Below are 19,201 nucleotides of genomic sequence, written 5' to 3' on the forward strand. Positions count from 1 at the left end.
TGTTTAATTTAAGTTGTCGAGCCTTCAGCTTTTTCTGCACTGCGCTACAAACTGCACTCACACACAAAAAAAAAACAACTGCGCTGAGTACACAGCTGCACTTCAAGTTAAGCTGCGTTTAGGACAGTTTATGGACCCTTAGAAATAAATTTTATGGAAAGGAATGACTAAATTTATAAGTTTAAACACAAAATCTTCTTCAACAAGTGTCTGTCTGTGAAGGAAAACCCTAAATGTAGAGGAATTGGGCTGAAAATTTTTAAGTTCGAAGACATGTCACTGAATTTTAGTGGAGGGAGGGGGTTTCTTTAAAGATCCCCTTTCAAAGCATATACACATTTAAACACCGAATCCTTTTCAATAAGTGTTTTACTGTAAAGGTAAACCCTGAATGTAAAGGAATTCTACTGCAAAGTCTTACATCAATACACATTTTCTGAATCTTAGTGCAGGGGAGGGGGGAGGGGGTTTGTTTAATGGTCCCCTTTCAAAACATATAAATTGAAAACGAAGTAAAATTAAAGACAAATACATACAACTGAATGATCCTTTGATCCTCGAAGCATGGTTATAAATAAAAAGCTGAACTTTTATCACACTTTTCTTTTCAAGGAGAGTTTATTCTTCGTAATTTGAAATAAAATTTCAGGTTAAACTTAAAAAGTGGTAAGCTGGGGGAGGTGGTAGCCTCCCTTTTAATAAGATAATTTCTGTTCCTTTTAAGTTTTAACGCCTCTTGTCATTGGGAAAAACTTGCTTTTTATTTTTTTTTTGTCATGTAGGTGTTGTCAAAATTATGGCTTGGGTTCCCACCCCTTTGGGGGCTGGTGCTGTTCACACCAGCCCCCAATTGTTGTTGATGCAGAACATAATGTTGACATAGAAACGAATCTCAAACATTTCTACCTGTATTCCTAAATTCAAGTTGATGAAACACGTCGAAGCCTAGTTTCAACTACTCGACGCATGTATCATACAACCACCTAACAGTGAACAGAGTTTTTTCTGTTATCATGGTAGTGAAAAAGGACGGAAGTCTGAATCTGGGTGGACAGTAGAGAACCCAACTTCATAACCAAGGAGGAAGTTCACCTCATGCCAAAAGCCGATCAAATAACAAAGAAGGTCGTAAGTTATGCTAAGTCGTTATGTTTGACTGCAGGTGCTGATATTGGTAAATCAAATTATCGAAGCAAGCAAGGAAAGCGTTCTTCGACAATATCAGCATTTTCTCAATTTCGCTTGATAATAGTTACTAGGCTTATTTATAAAAAAAAATACGTACATCACAACAATGCCTTGATGCTATAGCCTGTAAAGGACTAAACAGAACGCAACAAGAACAAAAAATCATTCAACTAAAATAAGGACAGAAGAAGGATAACCATTTCCCCACCATTTCCTCGTCTCTTCTTGGCGTAGAAGGGTGGATAACTTATCTGAAATATTACGGCTGATTTTTTGTTTCAGAAACATATTCTGTTTCTGTTGAAGCGTCTTTTCGTTTTTCATTTTCTTATTTTCTTTTATTTTTGCTCCTTCTGTGTTTCTTGTCTAAACTTGACGAGTTTACAATAAATTCATTCATTCATTCATTCATTCATTCATTCATTCATCGCAAACTTAATAGTTTGCGATACTTAATAATGTTTAAGTTTCATAGCTTAAATTAAATATCCAAGGCCCACCACAAGCCATGGACCTCAAACTTCACTTTAATCAAATTGAATAAACAACTCACAGTCTCCAATTTGCCTTCTTGGCACATTTTCCTTCAGTAATATTTTTGTCAGGTCACATTTGTCAAGTCTTATTGAAATTGCAGAAGTTAATAATGTCACTAAAATTAGTAGTTTCATATTCTAGTTGCTGCAAATAGCTCCGAAGCTGAATCACAAATAATCAAGGTTCTTCAGTTTTAGTTATCTTAGAAAATATAAATGCCAACCAAAAATTTCCGAGGAGTTTGTAATTCCCTTGCGGATGTTTAATTTAAGTTGTCGAGCTTTCAGCTTTTTCTGCACTGCGCTACAATCTCCACTCACACACAAAAAAAAACAACTGCACTGAGTACACAGCTGCACTTCATGTTAAGCTGCATTTAGGACAGTTTATGGACCCTTAGAAATGAATTTTATGGAAAGGAATGACTAAATTTATAAGTTTAAACACAAAATCTTCTTCAATAAGTGTCTATCTGTAAAGAAAAACCCTAAATGTAGAGGAATTTGGCTGAAAATTCTTAAGTTCGAAAACATTTCACTGAATATTAGTGGATGGAGGGGATCTTAAAGATCCCCTTTCAAAACGTATGCACATTTAAACACCGAATCCTTTTCAATAAGTGTTTTACTGTAAAGGTAACCCTGAATGTAAAGGAATTCTACTGCAAAGTCTTGCATTCATACACATTTTCTGAGTCTTAGTAGAGGGGAGGGGGGGGGGGTTGTTTAATGGTCCCCTTTCAAAACATATAAATTGAAAACGAAGTAAAATTAAAGACAAATACATACAACTAAATGGTCCTTTTATCCTCGAAGCATGGTTATAAATAAAACACTTTTCTTTTCAAAGTGAGTTTATTCTTCGTAATTTGAAATAAAATTTCAGGTTTAACTTAAAGAGCGGTAAGCTGAGGGAGGTGGTAGCCTCCCTTTTAACAAGATAATTTCTGTTCGTTTTAAGTTTTAACGCCTCTTGTCATTGGGAAAACCTTTCTTTTTATTTATTTTTTATGTCATGTAAGTGTTGTCAAAATTATGGCTTGGGTTCCCACCCTTTTGGGGGCTGGTGCTGTTCACACTAAAATTTAAATTTTTTCAAAAAGATGACTCAAAGTGAAAGGGAAAAAATCAATATTTCCCTGTATAAAAAAATAATTTAGGTGCACTTTATTTATATATTTAAATACAATTGTCCTGATTAGGAGGGGACTGCCCCTCCTAATCAGGAGGGGAAAAAGTCAATAACGTTTCATGTCGATTTGTTTCCTCCCTTTTTCCGTCAGTCACCTGGTGAAGAAGCCTGTCACCTGATGTCACCTAGTGAAGAAGCCGTCAGTCATCCTGGTCGTGATTTTAGCTTCTTCTGGGTCATCAATACCGACAAAACGAATCAGAATAAAATCAAATACTATTTTTCCTATACATGACGAAAATAAAGAATTGACTATGACAAGTTTATTGATGAAAGAAATGAATGTGATAATAGACATTATATATTGAACCACAGGAACAATACGGGGATGTAATTTCCCATTAAATTGGTCATTTGTTGATGTAGAACATAATGTTGACATAGAAACGAATCTCAAACATTTCTACCTTTATTCCTAAATTCAAGTTGATGAAACACGTCGAAGCCTAGTTTCAACTACTCGACGCATGTATTATACAACCACTTAACAGTGAACAAAGTTTTTCTGTTATCATGGTAGTGAAAAAGGACGGAAAAGTCTGAATCTGGGTGGACAGTAGAGAACCCAACTCCATAACCAAGGAGGAAGTTCACCTCATGCCAAAAGCCAATCAAATAACACCGAAGGTGTTATTAGATTGGCTAGTTATATTGGCTAGATTGGCTAGATTGGCCTTAGTTATGCTAAGTCGTTATGTTTGACTGCAGGTGCAGATATTGGTAAATCAAATTATCGAAGCAAGCAAGGAAAGCGTTCTTCGACAATATCAGCATTTTCTCAATTTCGCTTGATAATAGTTACTAGGCTTATTTATAAAACAAAAATGCGTACATCACAACAATGCCTAGATGCTATAGCCTGTTAAGGACTAAACAGAACGCAACAAGAACAAAAAAACATTCAACTTAAATAAGGACAGAAGACAGATAAAAAGACGAAAGGAGGTGGAATTGCTCGGCCTTAAACACCCAAACTGCCCAAACAAATTGAAATCTCCACTCGAAGTAACTACAACCCATACCAAAAAAGTTAACAACTTAGCCGGCTGACAACTATGCACCAAATTCACAAACTTCAAACCATGCAATTTCAACAATTTATGGAACCCAAAGTATTAATATCTCTGATGGACATATTGAGGAGCATCCTTATCATATTTTTGGTAAGAATTATAATATTTATCATAAAAAAGAATTATTATATTTTTTCAGTCAGAATATTTTTTATTTTGTATTACGTTTTTGGAGGTGTTAGAGCGATTTGCGAATAGAGTACCACATTGTAAAAGTTCATAGAGCAGATCTGTAGAAGCCAAATGTGTCTCCGGAAAGAAAAACGTGATTTTATCGACTAATTTTGTCGAACCTTACAAAGGGAAGCAGCTAGAAGCTCGAAAAAATAATTAAATGTATTTGATTTTTAAACTAGACGTATTCGTATTTCATTCTGACTTTAAAGCTGTTTAATTAAGACATTTTTCTTTATCAACCTCTACTTTTTCTCACCCTTTCAGGGTCCACATGAAAGCCCGCTGTGTTCAGTGGCTGTGACAGAAAATCTGGGCAAATTCCGGACATCAGGCCCTTAACCATTGAGTCTGTGTTAGTGGACGAACCATTTTTTTTTTTACCATCCCCAAACAGTTATTCATGAATGATAAAGAGAAAACAAGAAGTCTCAGCTCATTAATATTCATATAAATGCAAAAAAAAAAAAATTAGCACAACTCTCAAATATATATACTGCATTACATTCATTAAAAAAAGAGGAATATCCGCGCTCACTTTGGCCATCCATCTCCCACCTCTGTTTAAAACAGTTGAAAAACTGCGCAAGATCCATTTATGAAAAGCAGAAAGAACACACTTTAAAAGACTGACGGGTGTGCGTGTAACTGAACCACTGTCTAACTGAAACCCTGGAACTGAACCACCGTGTAACTGAACCACCGTGCAACTGAACCACTGTGCAACTGAACCCCTGTATAACCGAACTCCCGTTCTTCTGAACCCTCGTGTAACTGAACCTGGCAACCTAGCCCCATTTAGCTAAACCCTCGTGCAACTCAACCCCCGCGCAACTCAACCCCATCTAACTGAATCCCAGTGTAACTGAACCCCCGTGCAACTGAACCACCGCGTAACTGAACTATCGTGCAACTGAACCACCGTGCAACTGAACCACCGTGTAACAAAACCACCATGCAACTGAAATACCTTGCAACTGAACCCTCATGTAACTGAACTATTGTGCAACTGAACCACTGAACTCTTTTTTAATTTTGATCGGATTGGGGGAAAATGGTGCTAACGAGGGAGAGGCTGATTTTCCTCTGATTACTTTTGATTCTTCAAAATGGAACTTCAAGTTTCAATTTCCAATTGAGTGAGCCTTCTCAAAAGTTTGCACTACCATCTCTTCTATAAAAACCTTAAATTTTAGCAATGTGTAACTTGCAATAACCTACAGCCCTTGCCCCGTGGACTGTGGGGTTTTTTGTTAATCACGTTTATTAACCAGGTTTTATTATTTGATTGGAAATAAAAAGTTTTAATGCCCTTTTTAAAAGTCAAAAGTGATTGTAGGGCGAGCAGCCCCCCCCCTCCCTTGGGAAAAAACCCTCTGGGAAATACCACCTAGGGGAAAATCCCCCCCTGGAAAATACCTTCCACCTTCCTCTCGTCTCTCCAAAAGAGCTAATTCTGTATTTATCCAAAAGCTCAATGACAGCTGATATGTTCTGGCATTAAAATGCACCCTTTGAGGTATCTCCCTCTCTCCCTAGCTACAAAACAATCAGAGAAAACCATAGAAGAAGTTTAAGTACCTTTTTAAGTTTTGTAGTTTGTCCATTGGTTAAAGATAGTGTTTGTTGTTGGGAAACATACGGACATTTTTCGCGAGGGAGTTTTCTGAAGGGGGAGGAATTTCAGGAGGATTTTTCACGAGAATAAAATTTTTGCACGGAGAGGTTTGGGGCCAGGCTTACACATAAATTCCTCTTTTCCACTTTCCTTAGCACTTCTAAACTAGACTAAAAAATAACAGAACTCAAATAAAATATTAAATTTGTAAAACCATATTTTCTGCAAGGGAGTATTTTCCAGGGGAGAGTTCTTCCATGGAAGAGGGTGGAGAAACGCCTAAGCCAGTAGACAGTAACAGGGCGAAGGGAACCCCCATTAACAGACATAAAAATAGGAGAAAAAAAATCTGGCTTTAAGAGTTTGTGAAGTCCGATTTTCTTTGTTTTTGTGACAACAAAACAGAGCTTTTTTATTAATCATCTTGAAAGTCATTTCTATCATGACTTTAAAACTCAAAACTAATATTACAAGTTTAATCATGTAACGATTCTAACTTGTGTTTTACCCAATGTAAGTACGGTGGTTGAGTTGCACGAGAGTTCAATTATACCTTGGTCCAGTTGCACAGTGGTTCAGTTGCATGGTGGTTCAGTTGCACGTTGGTCCCGTTGCACGGTGGTTCAGTTACACGGGGGTTTAGTTAAATAGGGTTGAGTTGCGCGGGGGTTGAGTTGCACGAGGGCTCAGTTACACGAGGATTTAGTTACACGGGGGCTACGTTGCACTGGGGCTCAGTTGCACGGTGGTTTAGTTGCAAGGTGGTTAATTTGCACGGTGGTTCAGTTATAGTGGCTCAGTTACTTTGGCTTCAGTTACACGGTGGTTCAGTTGCAATGGAACCGACTGAGGGTAGGAAAACGGAGTTTCATCATTTATTGTTTGTTCTGCTATTATGTTTTTTGGACTGTGAACAATTAATTAAATTAAAGAACTTAACGAATTTGTCGTTTCACCATTATGGTAAAAATCAAGGTAGGAAAACGACGAAAAATAAGGGCTTGAACAGAAAAGGAAAACGTCACTTTGCTGTGAAAAATGAACAAGAAAGGGGGGGGGGGGTTACGTTGGTGCTCCTGACTGACGGTTGGATGTTATGACACCTTTCCAGAGAAAGGCTATACGCCAGAGATAAAACGTGAGATAAACGTTAGCTTTTGAGTAAATTTAGCTCTTGAGTGAATGTAGCTCTTGAGTTTTTAACTGACAAACAAAGACTGAAAATAAGACCAAACACATAAGACTGGGAAAAGGGACTTTTCAGGCCATATATTGCCTTCAGTTTTACTGAGCAACTGAAGACAAAGTCTAATTTGTGTCATATTTTATTCAATTTTTAGTAACTTTGAGCCATTTAAACCTACTGGATCATCTGGGTCCATATAGTTTTAGTTTCCATCCTATTCCCATCTTCTTGGTGGTAGCCAACACCTGTGTGTAGTTTATGGATTGAAATAATTACAAATCTTGAATGTGTTTAAATGATTAAAAGCAGAAAAACACCCTGAGACTTATGTCATATAATTTATATCTTGTTATATGTGGCACTATGTAGCGCCACAAAAAGAGGTCGAATGCTATCAACTATTTCGGAAGCTGTATGAAAAAAAAATCAATTAACAAGGCGCCATTACTCCTACAACGTCGTTTATTTTTATCGTACTACGCATTGATATTTTCTTGTGGTAATGACCTAAGGGCTTGCCAAAAAAGCACGTGTTTTTTCATTCACCTATCTATCAATGAAAAAATACAACTTTTATATAATGCTTTTTCAGTGAACACTCTTTTTAAGAGGATTAAATAAAAAACTAGTTTTTTCAACTGAAAGTAAGGAGCAACACTAAATTAAAAACTAATAGAAATTATTACGTATATGAAGGGGATTGCCTCCTCCTCAACACCTCACTCTTTACGCTAAAGTTTTTTAGTACTTTTAAAAAAGCTTCTTATTGTTCTAATTAGCCTAAAGAACCCTTGTGTTTGAGGAGTCAATCTTAAGGAATTCGGACAAAATTCAAATTTTAGGGTAAAGAGCGAGATGTTGAGGAGGAGGAGACCCCTTTCATATGTGTAATAATTTCTGTTTGTTTTAAGTTTTAATGCTGCTCCTTACTTTCAGTTGAAAAAGCTTGTTTTTTTATTAGATTTCTGATCATTTTCTAATAGTCCCAGGAAACCTGGTCCCAGGTCCACGGAAAAATACCCTCCCCACGGAAATGTCCTCTAGACAACTCAACCCCGTTGAAAATTTACCCAGGCCAATTAATCTTAACAACTCCACGCGTAAAATTGAGACGGAAAAGAGAAATCAAGACATTTAAAAAGAATTGTGCATAGGAATTCTTGCAAATTCCCCCAGTGTATAATTTCCCCTGACAAGTTCAACCCCTGGAAACATCCCACTTCATGGAAGATTCCCCCGTGGAAAAACCCCCAGCAGAAAATTTGTACCCACTCTAAAATGTATGCATAGTTATTAGGCCTTTCTACTATAATAAACGAAATGCCAAAATGTTCATGAATGGCTGTTTTATCATTATTTGTTTTTAATTTACTAACAATTCACCTGCAGCCTTAAATCTTTAATTGGTTGGGACGTTGCCCAACATTCTCAGAGGCCACAAGCCATAATAATAAGATAGAGATAACAAATCGGAATCAATAATAATCAGAGATAGAGGTAATAAATCGAAGTATTATTTCGCTCAGATCTGATCTAACCGATGTGGGGAACGAAAAGGGAGGGGTTCCTAAATTCACATAATCAGGACAAGTAGCAGGAATGCTACTTGTCAGCTTCCAGCCCAACTTCGTGGGAGGTAAGCGTAACCTTGACCTCTGTCAAGGAGAGGGTGCCTAAAGTCTCACACTGCTAAAACGGTTTTGATACCTCAATCAAGCTTTGTGGAAGATACGAAAAGAGTCTTAATTTGGCCTTTTTGGTGTGTGCAGACGAAACTTATCCTCTTTCTTGCAGTGTGTGTGTATGTGGGGGGGGGGGGGGAGGTAAATCCGTTTAGACAGGATATCTACTAGAAAACATGGTTGGATCTCAACTAAAATCAGTAAATGTTAGTGTTGCACTTTTCTCTTCGACCTTCTTAAGGGAGTTAAGGCAAATGGGTCCCTATATTCTTGCCATCGTGGATTTCTGATCTTAGTAAATCGTTTTCAGAAATAGTAATAAGCTTTTGGTTACGTCTTTGGGGATCCTTACTCAATCTGACTTCTGTGAGTTGCGGATCCCTTATTCCTTGTTATCATGACATATACTAGACAAGGAAATCGGATTTCAATCAAGCATAGTGACAAGGAAGATTTAACTTTCCCAATTGTGTTTCTTATCGGGGTTCCCTTTTAATTTGATATTAATGGAGGAAGGGGGGATTTAAATTCTGCTCATTACAGTGTACACCAGATAGGTTGACGAAGGTCAACCAGACCTATTAAAAAGTAATGTTTAGTATCATTGCATATCAAATCGCATGTCAATAAAAGCGATGATGAGATAGAGCTGATTCTCTATCTTTGCTCGTTTGTGTTTCAACCCCATTACACGCCTGTGGAAAACAGGTATGAGCCTTAAGTTTCTGTGATCAGAACATGTACCAGAGCAAGTATCGCACTTCGCACCTCAGTATAAGCTTGTTAAACGCGAGAGCTAATTTGGCATTCACTCTTTCTGGAGTGACCGAACTATATCCAACATCTCTAAAAAGTTCTGGGGGAGCCTTCTGGGGGTGTGTCAGAAGAAGAGTTAGATCTCAGCCAGAAATTTAAATTTCCTAGTCATAGAGTTTTCGATACCTGGTCTATCATCTCGGTAGATTTATAATTAGCTTCTTTGGTTCTTTTTAGAAACCAAAGAAGCTGAACCCTCCATACTCACAAAAACTTTTTCTTTCCATACGCAAAAAAACTTTTTCTTTCCATACGCACAAAAACTTTTTCTTTCCATACGCACAAAAACTTTTTCTTTCCATACGCACAAAAACTTTTTCTTTCCATACACACAAAAACTTTTTCTTTCCATACGCACAAAAACTTTTTCTTTCCATACGCACAAAAACTTTTTTTCTTCTAGCCATCTCATTTCCTATTTTTCTCACGCTAGCCCTAGAATGTATCTAATAGTACAGTCAATATAAGGTTTGACCGCAAACAAATTGCAACAGAAATGATTTTTACACCATCTTGTAGAGAAATAAAAACTGTACAACATATCTAAAGTTGAGAAACCTAGCGGGGTGAAAAATTAGTGTTTTTTAGCGTTTTGTGTTTTATTTTTCGTTTTTAAGCCTAAATTTTCGATTTTCTCAAGGCTTAGAGTTTACTTCATGGGAAACACATTTCTGATGTAGTTTTATGTTCTGAACTCGAATATTACATCAGATTTAAGATACGGTGAACCAGAAGTGTTTCACATTGATCACCATTCACGAAGTTCGCGATTCTATTATAACATAGTCGTTTGACCACATTTCTTGAGTAGTTTTATGCGATGAACTCGAATATCACATCAGATCAAGGATATTTTCAACCAACAGCGTTTCACATTCATCACCAAAAGGTTTCTTCAAAATAATCAATCATCTCTTAATGTATTAACTGACTAAAATCACAGGTAACAAAAATCACATTGGTAAAAGGCAGGCAACTTTTCAAATGACTTGCGACATTAATCACTGGCAGTGTAGTTTGAAACTTCGTCGTCGAGATCGTCGATGAGATCTTCTGATTTGGGAGAATTATCACATTCTGCTCCCTGACAAATTTTGCACGCGAGAGTGCAAGACATGCCGTTTCTGACACAAGTGCACTGAGCAGAGGTGCAGTTTGAACGGCAGGAACACTTAACAATCTTAAGAAGTTGGGGAGGTGCTGGGGGTAGGTCCGTCATCACAGGGTATAATGTACCATTTCGGTCCTTCCAGCCCCACTCTTGAGGGTCCAATTCTAGATTACGGTCGTCATTCCAGGCGTGTACCTGAAAGTAAACTCTATAGCTGTGAAATGCTGCAGATTTGGATGTGGGAGGTAGCTGCTCTGGGTGAACAAAAGCCGTTGCTGTGACGAACTTTCTTTCGAAGAGCTGCTTTCGAAGCTCGTTCAGATTTCCCCCCTTCTTTCCACCATATATTATAAGAAGTGCGTCTTCTCCGGCTTCCTTGACTTCGATTTTTGTTGCTGCCTTCTTCATAAAGACCTTGGCGGATGCTCGAAAACTTTCGTCTTCTATCACTTTTTTCAGGGTAAGACCTTTTCCGATGTTGTGGACACGTTATGTAGAATCACACCCAAGGAATGCATAGGCAAAGAGGATCAGACCACATACTTCTTGGCCTAATCTTTTTCTCATTTCATGAACATCCCAGCACCTTCGCTCTTTATTTTTCTTTGGCTCTGGGGCGAAGTACACCTTGTTAGTGGAGACATCACAGTGGTAGCAGAGAACGACCAGAATATCCGTATCTTCTCCAATAACGGCAGTTACCTTCTGTTTAGCTGATTCGATAGCAGCTTTTACAATAGGCACGTCTGCATCACTGGGTGCTTGGACTACAAAATAGCCTTTTTGCCGGAGATGAACTGCAAGCGCACTAATGAATCTTGACTTGTTTTTCTTGTTCCCGAGAAATTCTTCTTTCTTAACTTTCAGACGCATGTCATTCGTGAAGAAAACCTTGCGACCAATCGTTCGATTACGATACGAATGGGCCATATCTTTGATGGAAGGTCCACTATCATACCCATCGGAAACAACAGTTGCGCCAGGGTACTTCCGCGAAATATACAGGGAGTAGCTCTGTATGATACCCGCATACGTGTCATTTTTTATCCATGGAACTCGGTGCAATAGAGATCCACCGTCAAGTACGTAGTGTGTCCCGTCGTTCAGCACACACGGAATTTCTTCGAGTTTTCATGCAAGTGCAATGGCCTTGGTGAATTCGGCCTTGTTCGGCACTCTCGGCATAAATGAGCTGTCAAACAGAGCAGCGGGATACGAACAAAGTTCATACCGGAAGCACTCTGATTCAGGAAGTCTTGTCCTTTTGTTTAACAAAATGAAGCGTTGGAATAGCAAAGCTGGATCCAGTCGCTTGCAATCTCCTCCAGCTGTTTGCTTTGTTGTTATCTGGACTGCCTGTTCCTTTCTTGGGAAGACAAAATCCCTCGCCACTTTTCCAGTCATAGCATCAAGGATTTTTAGCTCGACAGCCTTCACACAGTCAACGTTTGCAGATTCATATGCAGTCAAACCGGTAGCAATGCTTCTAAGCTGGGTATCCCCTCCGAACGGGGAGCCATTTTCAAAGTACGTGACCATCGCCTGCGTATCCTTGAAGTCTCGTTCTTGTCTGGGGCCTGCGTTCTCCTTGTGCTGCTCGCTTGTCCCATAGAGAATTTGCGTCAGATCTTCCATTAGGAGGTTAACAGCAGAGCAGGTTGGGCGTCCTAAAATCCACAGCGACCTCTGGGTTTCGGTCATGCCCGTACCCCTAGTCAGTCCGCCTGCTGTTTTCAACGAGCGCATAAGCTCTTGTTCAATAACTAGATCCGTCGACAAGCCAGCCCAATAGCGATCAGATCGTCTGACGTCGGGTGGTCTATGGCCACATTTAAAGCCAAAGTTTACCGATAAGATTTTCTAATTAACCCTTTAGTCTCGGCCTAAGCTGAAAAGTAAAATAGGTACATAGAAAAATTCTTACTATATTCACAGTTACACGTATAAAAAGAACTGAACTGAAAAAGGACAAATTCTCCCAGCCCGCTAACCGCAGCACGCGGTGGGGGTTACTAGGGGTGGTAAATGAATCTTTCCAGCCAATCCCAGGGCTCCTAATATACTGGCCAATCTCCCTAACTGCGCACTTTTTCCCTCGTCGTGAATTAAACACGTACGCAGTTAAGAGGACCCAAAATGGCGTAAAAAAATAAGAGGAAAATTAACATTTATTACTTAAAGAAGGAAAATAATGAAGGGGCCCAAAGAAATGAATCTGGGAGGGACATTTATCTGACAAAACTGGGACCAAGGGTTCCAACACTGACCTTAGCGAAATACGCTACGAAATTTTCCGCTAGATGGCCGTATATGCTGTTAAACCTTAATGACGACAATCTTAGAATGTACGGAACTTTCCATAAATATAGTATTCAGTCGATAGGGCGACGTTATTCCTGACTTCATTCGCCCCAAAGGACGAAAAAAGGGAAATATGGCCACGAAATACGAATTTCTTGTTTGGTGATGAATGTGAAACGCTAACGGTGGGACATAACTTGAATTTGATGTGATATTCAAATTCAGCACACAAAACTAGTTCAGAAACATGTCTCCCATGAAGTAAATGCTAAGCTCTAGGATAACGGAAAATTTCCGCTAAAAACAACAAAAAACAAACGGAAAACGCTAAAAAACACTTATTTTGCACCCCGCTGGGTTTCTCAACTTTTAATATGTTGTACAGTTTTTTTTCTCTACAAGATGGTGTAAAAATCATTTCTGTTGCAATTTGTTTGCGGTCGAGTCCTATTTGATGCTGGATTGACTGTAGCCTACTTTAAGTAAAATAACGAGAGTCACAAATCACAGTTTTGTAATTTATAATAAGGAAATACAGCTTTGCAAGAAAAATAAAGTTTCACTCAACGCCGAGGAAAGGCAGAAATACATAGCCAATTCAAAATAGGAACTCACAGTATGAAACAAAATCTGTCGATCAAAAATTGAAGCTTAGACACTGAACAGAAGTATTTTAACAGAGCATAACAAAAGTAATCTATGAATATAAAATTACACGGATTATTTAAATAACAAATCAATATACAAAAAAAACAACAACGGCTGGTGTTTCTGAAACATTTGATACGTTTGCAACACCACATCCCTTTTTAATTAATAAAAAAAAACATATCTTTGCATTATGCCAGAAAGATGAAACATGGCAATTTACACCCTATCCCGTGTTTTTCCAATACAACCAAACATTAAGACTGTTTAAGTTTACATAAATAACTATTGCATATAACCTTTAAACACCAATATTCTTACTTTTTCAACAGCCAGATTGTTTTCAGAAGCTACATTGCATTTAACATAAGACTGCCCTGGAAAAACACAAACAAATCCTTAATTTCTAAACATTCTTGAACATCTTTGGCTATTCGGTATTTGTGCATTATATGCTATACGATAGAAGTCAAGTTTGGTCAATGCTAATAAAATAAAATAGGATGAATATAAAATAGTTTAGAAACCAATTTGGGCTGTATATTTGCACATTAGGGGGGTGGAGGGTATAGCATAGCATATATTAAATACGTAACCTAACCTAACCTAGGTACCTCTCCCCCCCCCCTAAACCCCAAAAAACAATCGTTTAAATATTGTAAACTCGATAAGAAACCTCGCTTTGGAATCAATTTAGATAGCAAATACCCGTTTGACGGGTCTCGATTTCTGGTTTGCTTGTACAGTCTATAGCAATGTGTAGCATAAAATGCACCAGTTCCGGCCATTCTTGTCGATTTGACGATACTTTCTACTGACCCAGTCTTTGTTTAGCTTTTTTTTTTACTAGAACTTTGAGACTTGAGAGTGGCAAAATGACACCAGTTGGTAAGAAAACCTGTTATTATTGTTATCTGTCCAAAAACCGCTCTTATGAGCTTCAAGATATTCGTTACCACCAAAAATAACTGCGAGGGGAAATCATAGGACGAAAGTTTATGGCCCGTTGCAAATACATTTCTTGATTTTATTTTCTATACAGTTTTGGTGAATCTTTTGTGCCTTTTTAAACATTTTGCAAAAATATGGATCAAGGCTTGCGTTATCCACCGGCAATATCTGTTTTTTTTTTTGTTTTTTTTTTTTATTATTATTATTATTCTTGCAACTTAAATTGTACGGTAATCCTTTATGAAGGCTACTTCTGAGAAGGAAACACTACAGAAACAAAATAGTAGCACCATTACATTTCTCATTCAAAATTCATTCCAAAATAATGGTCGTTACAGTGACAATTGTGCTTCGACCCATTTTCCCTAATGTGGGCAGATATTGCTTTAAGTGATATATTCATCCATCGATTTCATTACTGCAACAACGATTGCATCTCCATTAAACGGTATTTTATTTTAATGAAGGGAACAACGAAAATCTAATATAATATAGTCCTAAATCTGGCTTTATTAGAGGTGATGGGTGGGGCAAAATTATCATGGTAGTGACCATTATATTGGGAGGTACTATTGAACGGGGAACCCCTTTTTGTCACTACAGACTTTCTTTTAAGAAGAAGCCTCCATACAGGCTGGGTAGATTTCCAAATATTTTGTATACCCTATATACTTCGCATGAATCTTTTATGAGATGAAATTTTTAGCCTGTTTATTTTGAACCGTAAATGATACCAAACTGTTTTACCAGGCTTGTCAATTCTAGACTTTTTAATCAAGACTTTTTGATATCCCTTAAATATTAAAGAAAAAAATCTTTTTCGATTTTTCATAAGAAAATGCCCTTTTCTTTCGTATTTTGGAAAAAAAATCGATAGAATAACAAAGTTGGCTTGGTTACATTTTATGGTTACATTTTAACCACCCCCCACACATTTCTGATTTGATGTTCCTGCTTTCCACTCGTTAAACTGGTTATTATTTACAAGTCCAATGTGCACACTATTTTCCCATGCTCCCAAGAGTTTTAGTAATCACTGTTTTTTCATAGTTTTACTTATCACTTTTACTAAAATTTCAAACAAAGGCTAAACTAATATATTTTTTTTTAATCCTAAGAATTGACTATGGACATGCAACAGCAACGGTTGTTTTATATGGGTTAATTTCTAATATTTCACTGGTAACTTGAAAGGCCATAGCATATTTTTTGTCATTTTATCGGGTAAAAATGACAGAATCGTGCTCGAAGCGAGCTCTGCTCTGATCACGCGTTTTGAAGCTGTGGCATTATTTTGAATTTATTTCAGGTTTCCTTAAAAATTGGGGGGGATAAAGTTGAAGATTCCCCTTCAGTGGATAAAAACGAATGAATCATGTTAGTTTATGCTGTATATCACACACACTTAAAATCTCATAAACTTGACACTTGTCAAATATGTGCCATATCCCAAGGTGAAACTTCGACTAGTTACTACAGATCTTTAAGCTCTATCTAAATTGAAACAAAACTTTGATTAATCGCTACTTGAATTATCCAACAAATATAGATGGTTACAATAACTTAAAACAACAGACCCAATGCTTCGCAAAAAATTAATGTTTCCAACTTGGGAAATATTTAAGCTTAAGCGACATATAGCTTAGGCACATTCAAAGGCGGCTCTGTTATGATCAAGTGTTGCTATCAGTGATGTTAAATGAACTTGGGTCAGAATTCCTTTAAAAATTGAGTGGGATAAAGTCGGACGATTCCTCTCCTGTTAATAAAAGTAAAAGAATCGTGTTTCTTTTTGCTGTACACAATAAGAACATCACAAATCTCATAAATTTGGCACTGCTCTCTGTTCCATATTTGATCTAAGGCAAGATTTTGGCTTCTCCCTACTTCGAACATCGAATTAGTCTAGATCGTTGGAATTAATTGAGAAACGCACAACCAAAGCATCATCGAAAATTCTTCTGTCCATCTTCGAAAATATTGAACATAAATCGAAAATTAACAAAGAAACAGGGAAAACGCTAAATTTATATTGAAATCAGCAGAAAAAACTAGTCTGAAAATTCATAAAAATTTTTCTTTAAGAATTTTGCCAATTAGTTTTGGTCAATGCCGTAAATTATTAAGAATGTGAAAAAGAATTATTGCTTTCTTTAAAGCCTCTATTTAGGTTCAAAGTAACACATAAGGATGTCTAAGAGGAAATCAATATTTGTTCGATTCCCTAACCATGCACAATGAGCACTTTGGGCTGACTTTGTGGATACTTTGAGGAATGATTTTTATGAGCAAGTATAACCTTTTTTCTGTAAAAGATTGCAAAGAAACAATTCTCCAAGCTTCCATTCATTGAAAACCCTAAAATTCTCTAAAGAGTATACTCATAGCTTATACGAATATTACGTCTAAATACTGCCCTGTAACATCTATCTACTATCTACTAAATCTTTCGAATCTGTTGAAATACATTGACTCACACTTGTGTTTCAATTCTTCTTATGTTTTACAGCTACGTTGCAGATTTTTCAGCTACGAAAATGAATAGTCCCATTCAAGAACTTCAGTATCACTGACTTCAGGAGTTTGTGTTCCCTTAGATGTGTACATTGTTACAGCTTTCGGTCCTATTTCACGATATTTTCTCGCACAAACCCTTTTATACTGCTCTCTTTTGCTTTTCTCAACGAAATATGGATGCTTGTCAATTCTACGCCTGGATTTTAATTTTCTAGTCTCCCTCCAACCTCTTTCAGCTGGGCGAGCAAAAGTTGCTACTGGCGTTGACTGGCGCGTCTCGTGCTTTTTTCTAGGATGCAGGTTAGACTCGAAAGTATCTGGAGAAGGCCCGGCAGAACTTTCATTTCTTCTACGCTTGGTGATCCCGTCCAGGAGAACGTTTTCCTTAGAACTGTGCGAGGAAGATGATTCTCTTGGGGAGATGATGGTCATTGACTTTATATTGCCACAAAGAGAGAGTAGATTTGTAACGTCTGGAAAGATAGAAACATATCTGAAAAAGATAATTATTTGAGCTGTTCACTTGCTAAATCGGCTCTTTCTCAAATAAAGAACAGAAAAGAATATGAAGTTTTATGTGCTTTTGTTAATGTTTGGTTCGAAAAGCTTAGAAATATATTAGCGTGAACCAGTGGTGAAAAGCGTGAGGACCCTACATATTTGACGATGATAAAAGTTTGGATTTCCGTCAGTACCACTTGGCTAGACGTTAATAATTCATCGTCTAAGCTATTCATTTAAACCCTGTACTTTTTATTTTGACTAAACAAACCAAGGAAGAGTTCAACATACTACGTACAAAGAAATATTTTTTCGGAAAGATATATTTGTTATTTTTAATTTAAATGAACTATTCTAAAAATACACCTTTATCAAAATTTTCCTTTTGATTGTAATTCATATAAACGACAAAAAATTCGTGAATAAATAATGAATAAATAAAGTGAATAAATAATGAAGTGAATATTCGTTAATTTTGAAGCAATTTGTTTAGTTTGTTGAAGCAGTATTTTGGATTGACAGATTAATAAATGATTTAACAACTTATTTTCTATAGATTAAAAAGAATGCAATGAAAAGGACGAAATTGTGAATAAAATTTAAATACGTGTCAGATTACTGATAATGGATTGCTTAAAACCAATTAAACTCAATTCCTTAGAAATGTTGTTTTTAGTTGATATTGTTTTATTATTAAATGTGGGAAAAATTTTGAAGTTTCTTTTTTTTTAGTTTTTTTCTTAAGAACTAAAATTTCGGATAATGATTCAAATTTTGGTCAAAATTTGAATGCTTCCTTGAATTGCTATTTTATTGGAAGGATTTTTATGTCCTATTTTGTTGCTAATTCTTGTTTGTTTAAATAAATACATTTCAACGCCATCTAAAAATAAATTTCAACAATATTGTCTAAAAAAAGGCAGGAGTTACAGATCAATAAAACTATATTTCTTTCCTGAATTTTTTTCCAAATTGAAGTTCTTACCACTCTGTATAAATTCCTTGAAATGTCCAAGCTGATTGGCGAAACAAAATTGTTTCAAACAGTTCGTGGTAACGAACTGTAAGTAAGGAGCGACCCGGCTCAATGGTAACCGAAACCCTAAAAAACGGGATTTTGATACCAATAGATACATCAAAAGAATCAGATTTTAATTCTGATTTCAAATATATAAGTTTCATTAAGTTTAATCTTACCCATCAAAAGTTACGTGCCTGAGAAAATTTGGCTGATTTTCGAAAAAAGGGGAAAGACCCCTAAAAGTTATAGAACCTTAATGAAATCACACCATCATATTCAGCGTATCAGAGAACCCTACTGTAGAGGTTACAAGCTCCTATCTACAAAAATGTGGAATTTTATATTTTTTGCCAGAAGAAAGATCACGGATGCGTGTTTATCTGTTTGTTTGTTTGTTTGTTTTTTTGTTTTTTTTTCCCCAGGGGTGATCGTATCGATCCAGTGGTCCTAGAATATCGTGGTAGGGCTCATTGGAACGGAAATTAAAAGTTCTAGTGCCCTTTTAAGTAACCAAAAAAAATTGAGGGCAACTAGGCCCCCTCCCACGCTCATATTTTTCCCAAAGTCACCCGATCAAAATTTTGAGATAGCCATTTTGTTCAGCATGGTCGAAAATATGATAAAAATGTCTTTTAGGATGACTTGATCCCCCAAAGTCCCCAGGGGAGGGCTGAAAGTTATGAACT

The 19,201-nt window shown here is 36.9% G+C and overlaps 3 protein-coding genes across 3 annotated transcripts in view; all 3 read right to left on the reverse strand.

Annotated features, from left to right (window-relative positions):
- Window positions 1-19,201, reverse strand: part of LOC148944093 (uncharacterized) — a 394,466-nt gene that overhangs the window by 222,239 nt on the left and 153,026 nt on the right. The window lies entirely within an intron of this gene.
- On the reverse strand, window positions 11,708-12,277 carry LOC148944097 (uncharacterized). Its single transcript, XM_089099829.1, has one exon. It carries the CDS (start codon window positions 12,275-12,277, stop codon window positions 11,708-11,710), a length of 570 nt encoding a protein of 189 aa, XP_088955955.1.
- LOC148944098 (uncharacterized) overlaps window positions 13,375-19,201 on the reverse strand; it is a 329,735-nt gene continuing 323,908 nt past the window's right edge. The window contains exon 4 of the mRNA XM_089100727.1: window positions 13,375-17,466. Coding sequence (XP_088956853.1) covers window positions 17,006-17,466 — 461 coding nt within the window. The 3' untranslated portion in view covers window positions 13,375-17,005. The remainder of the gene's footprint in view (window positions 17,467-19,201) is intronic.

The sequence above is a fragment of the Artemia sp. Qi Xiang Cuo genome, chromosome 14 (genome assembly GCF_049724085.1).
Source record: "Artemia sp. Qi Xiang Cuo chromosome 14, ASM4972408v1, whole genome shotgun sequence".
NCBI lineage: Eukaryota > Metazoa > Arthropoda > Branchiopoda > Anostraca > Artemiidae > Artemia > Artemia sp. Qi Xiang Cuo.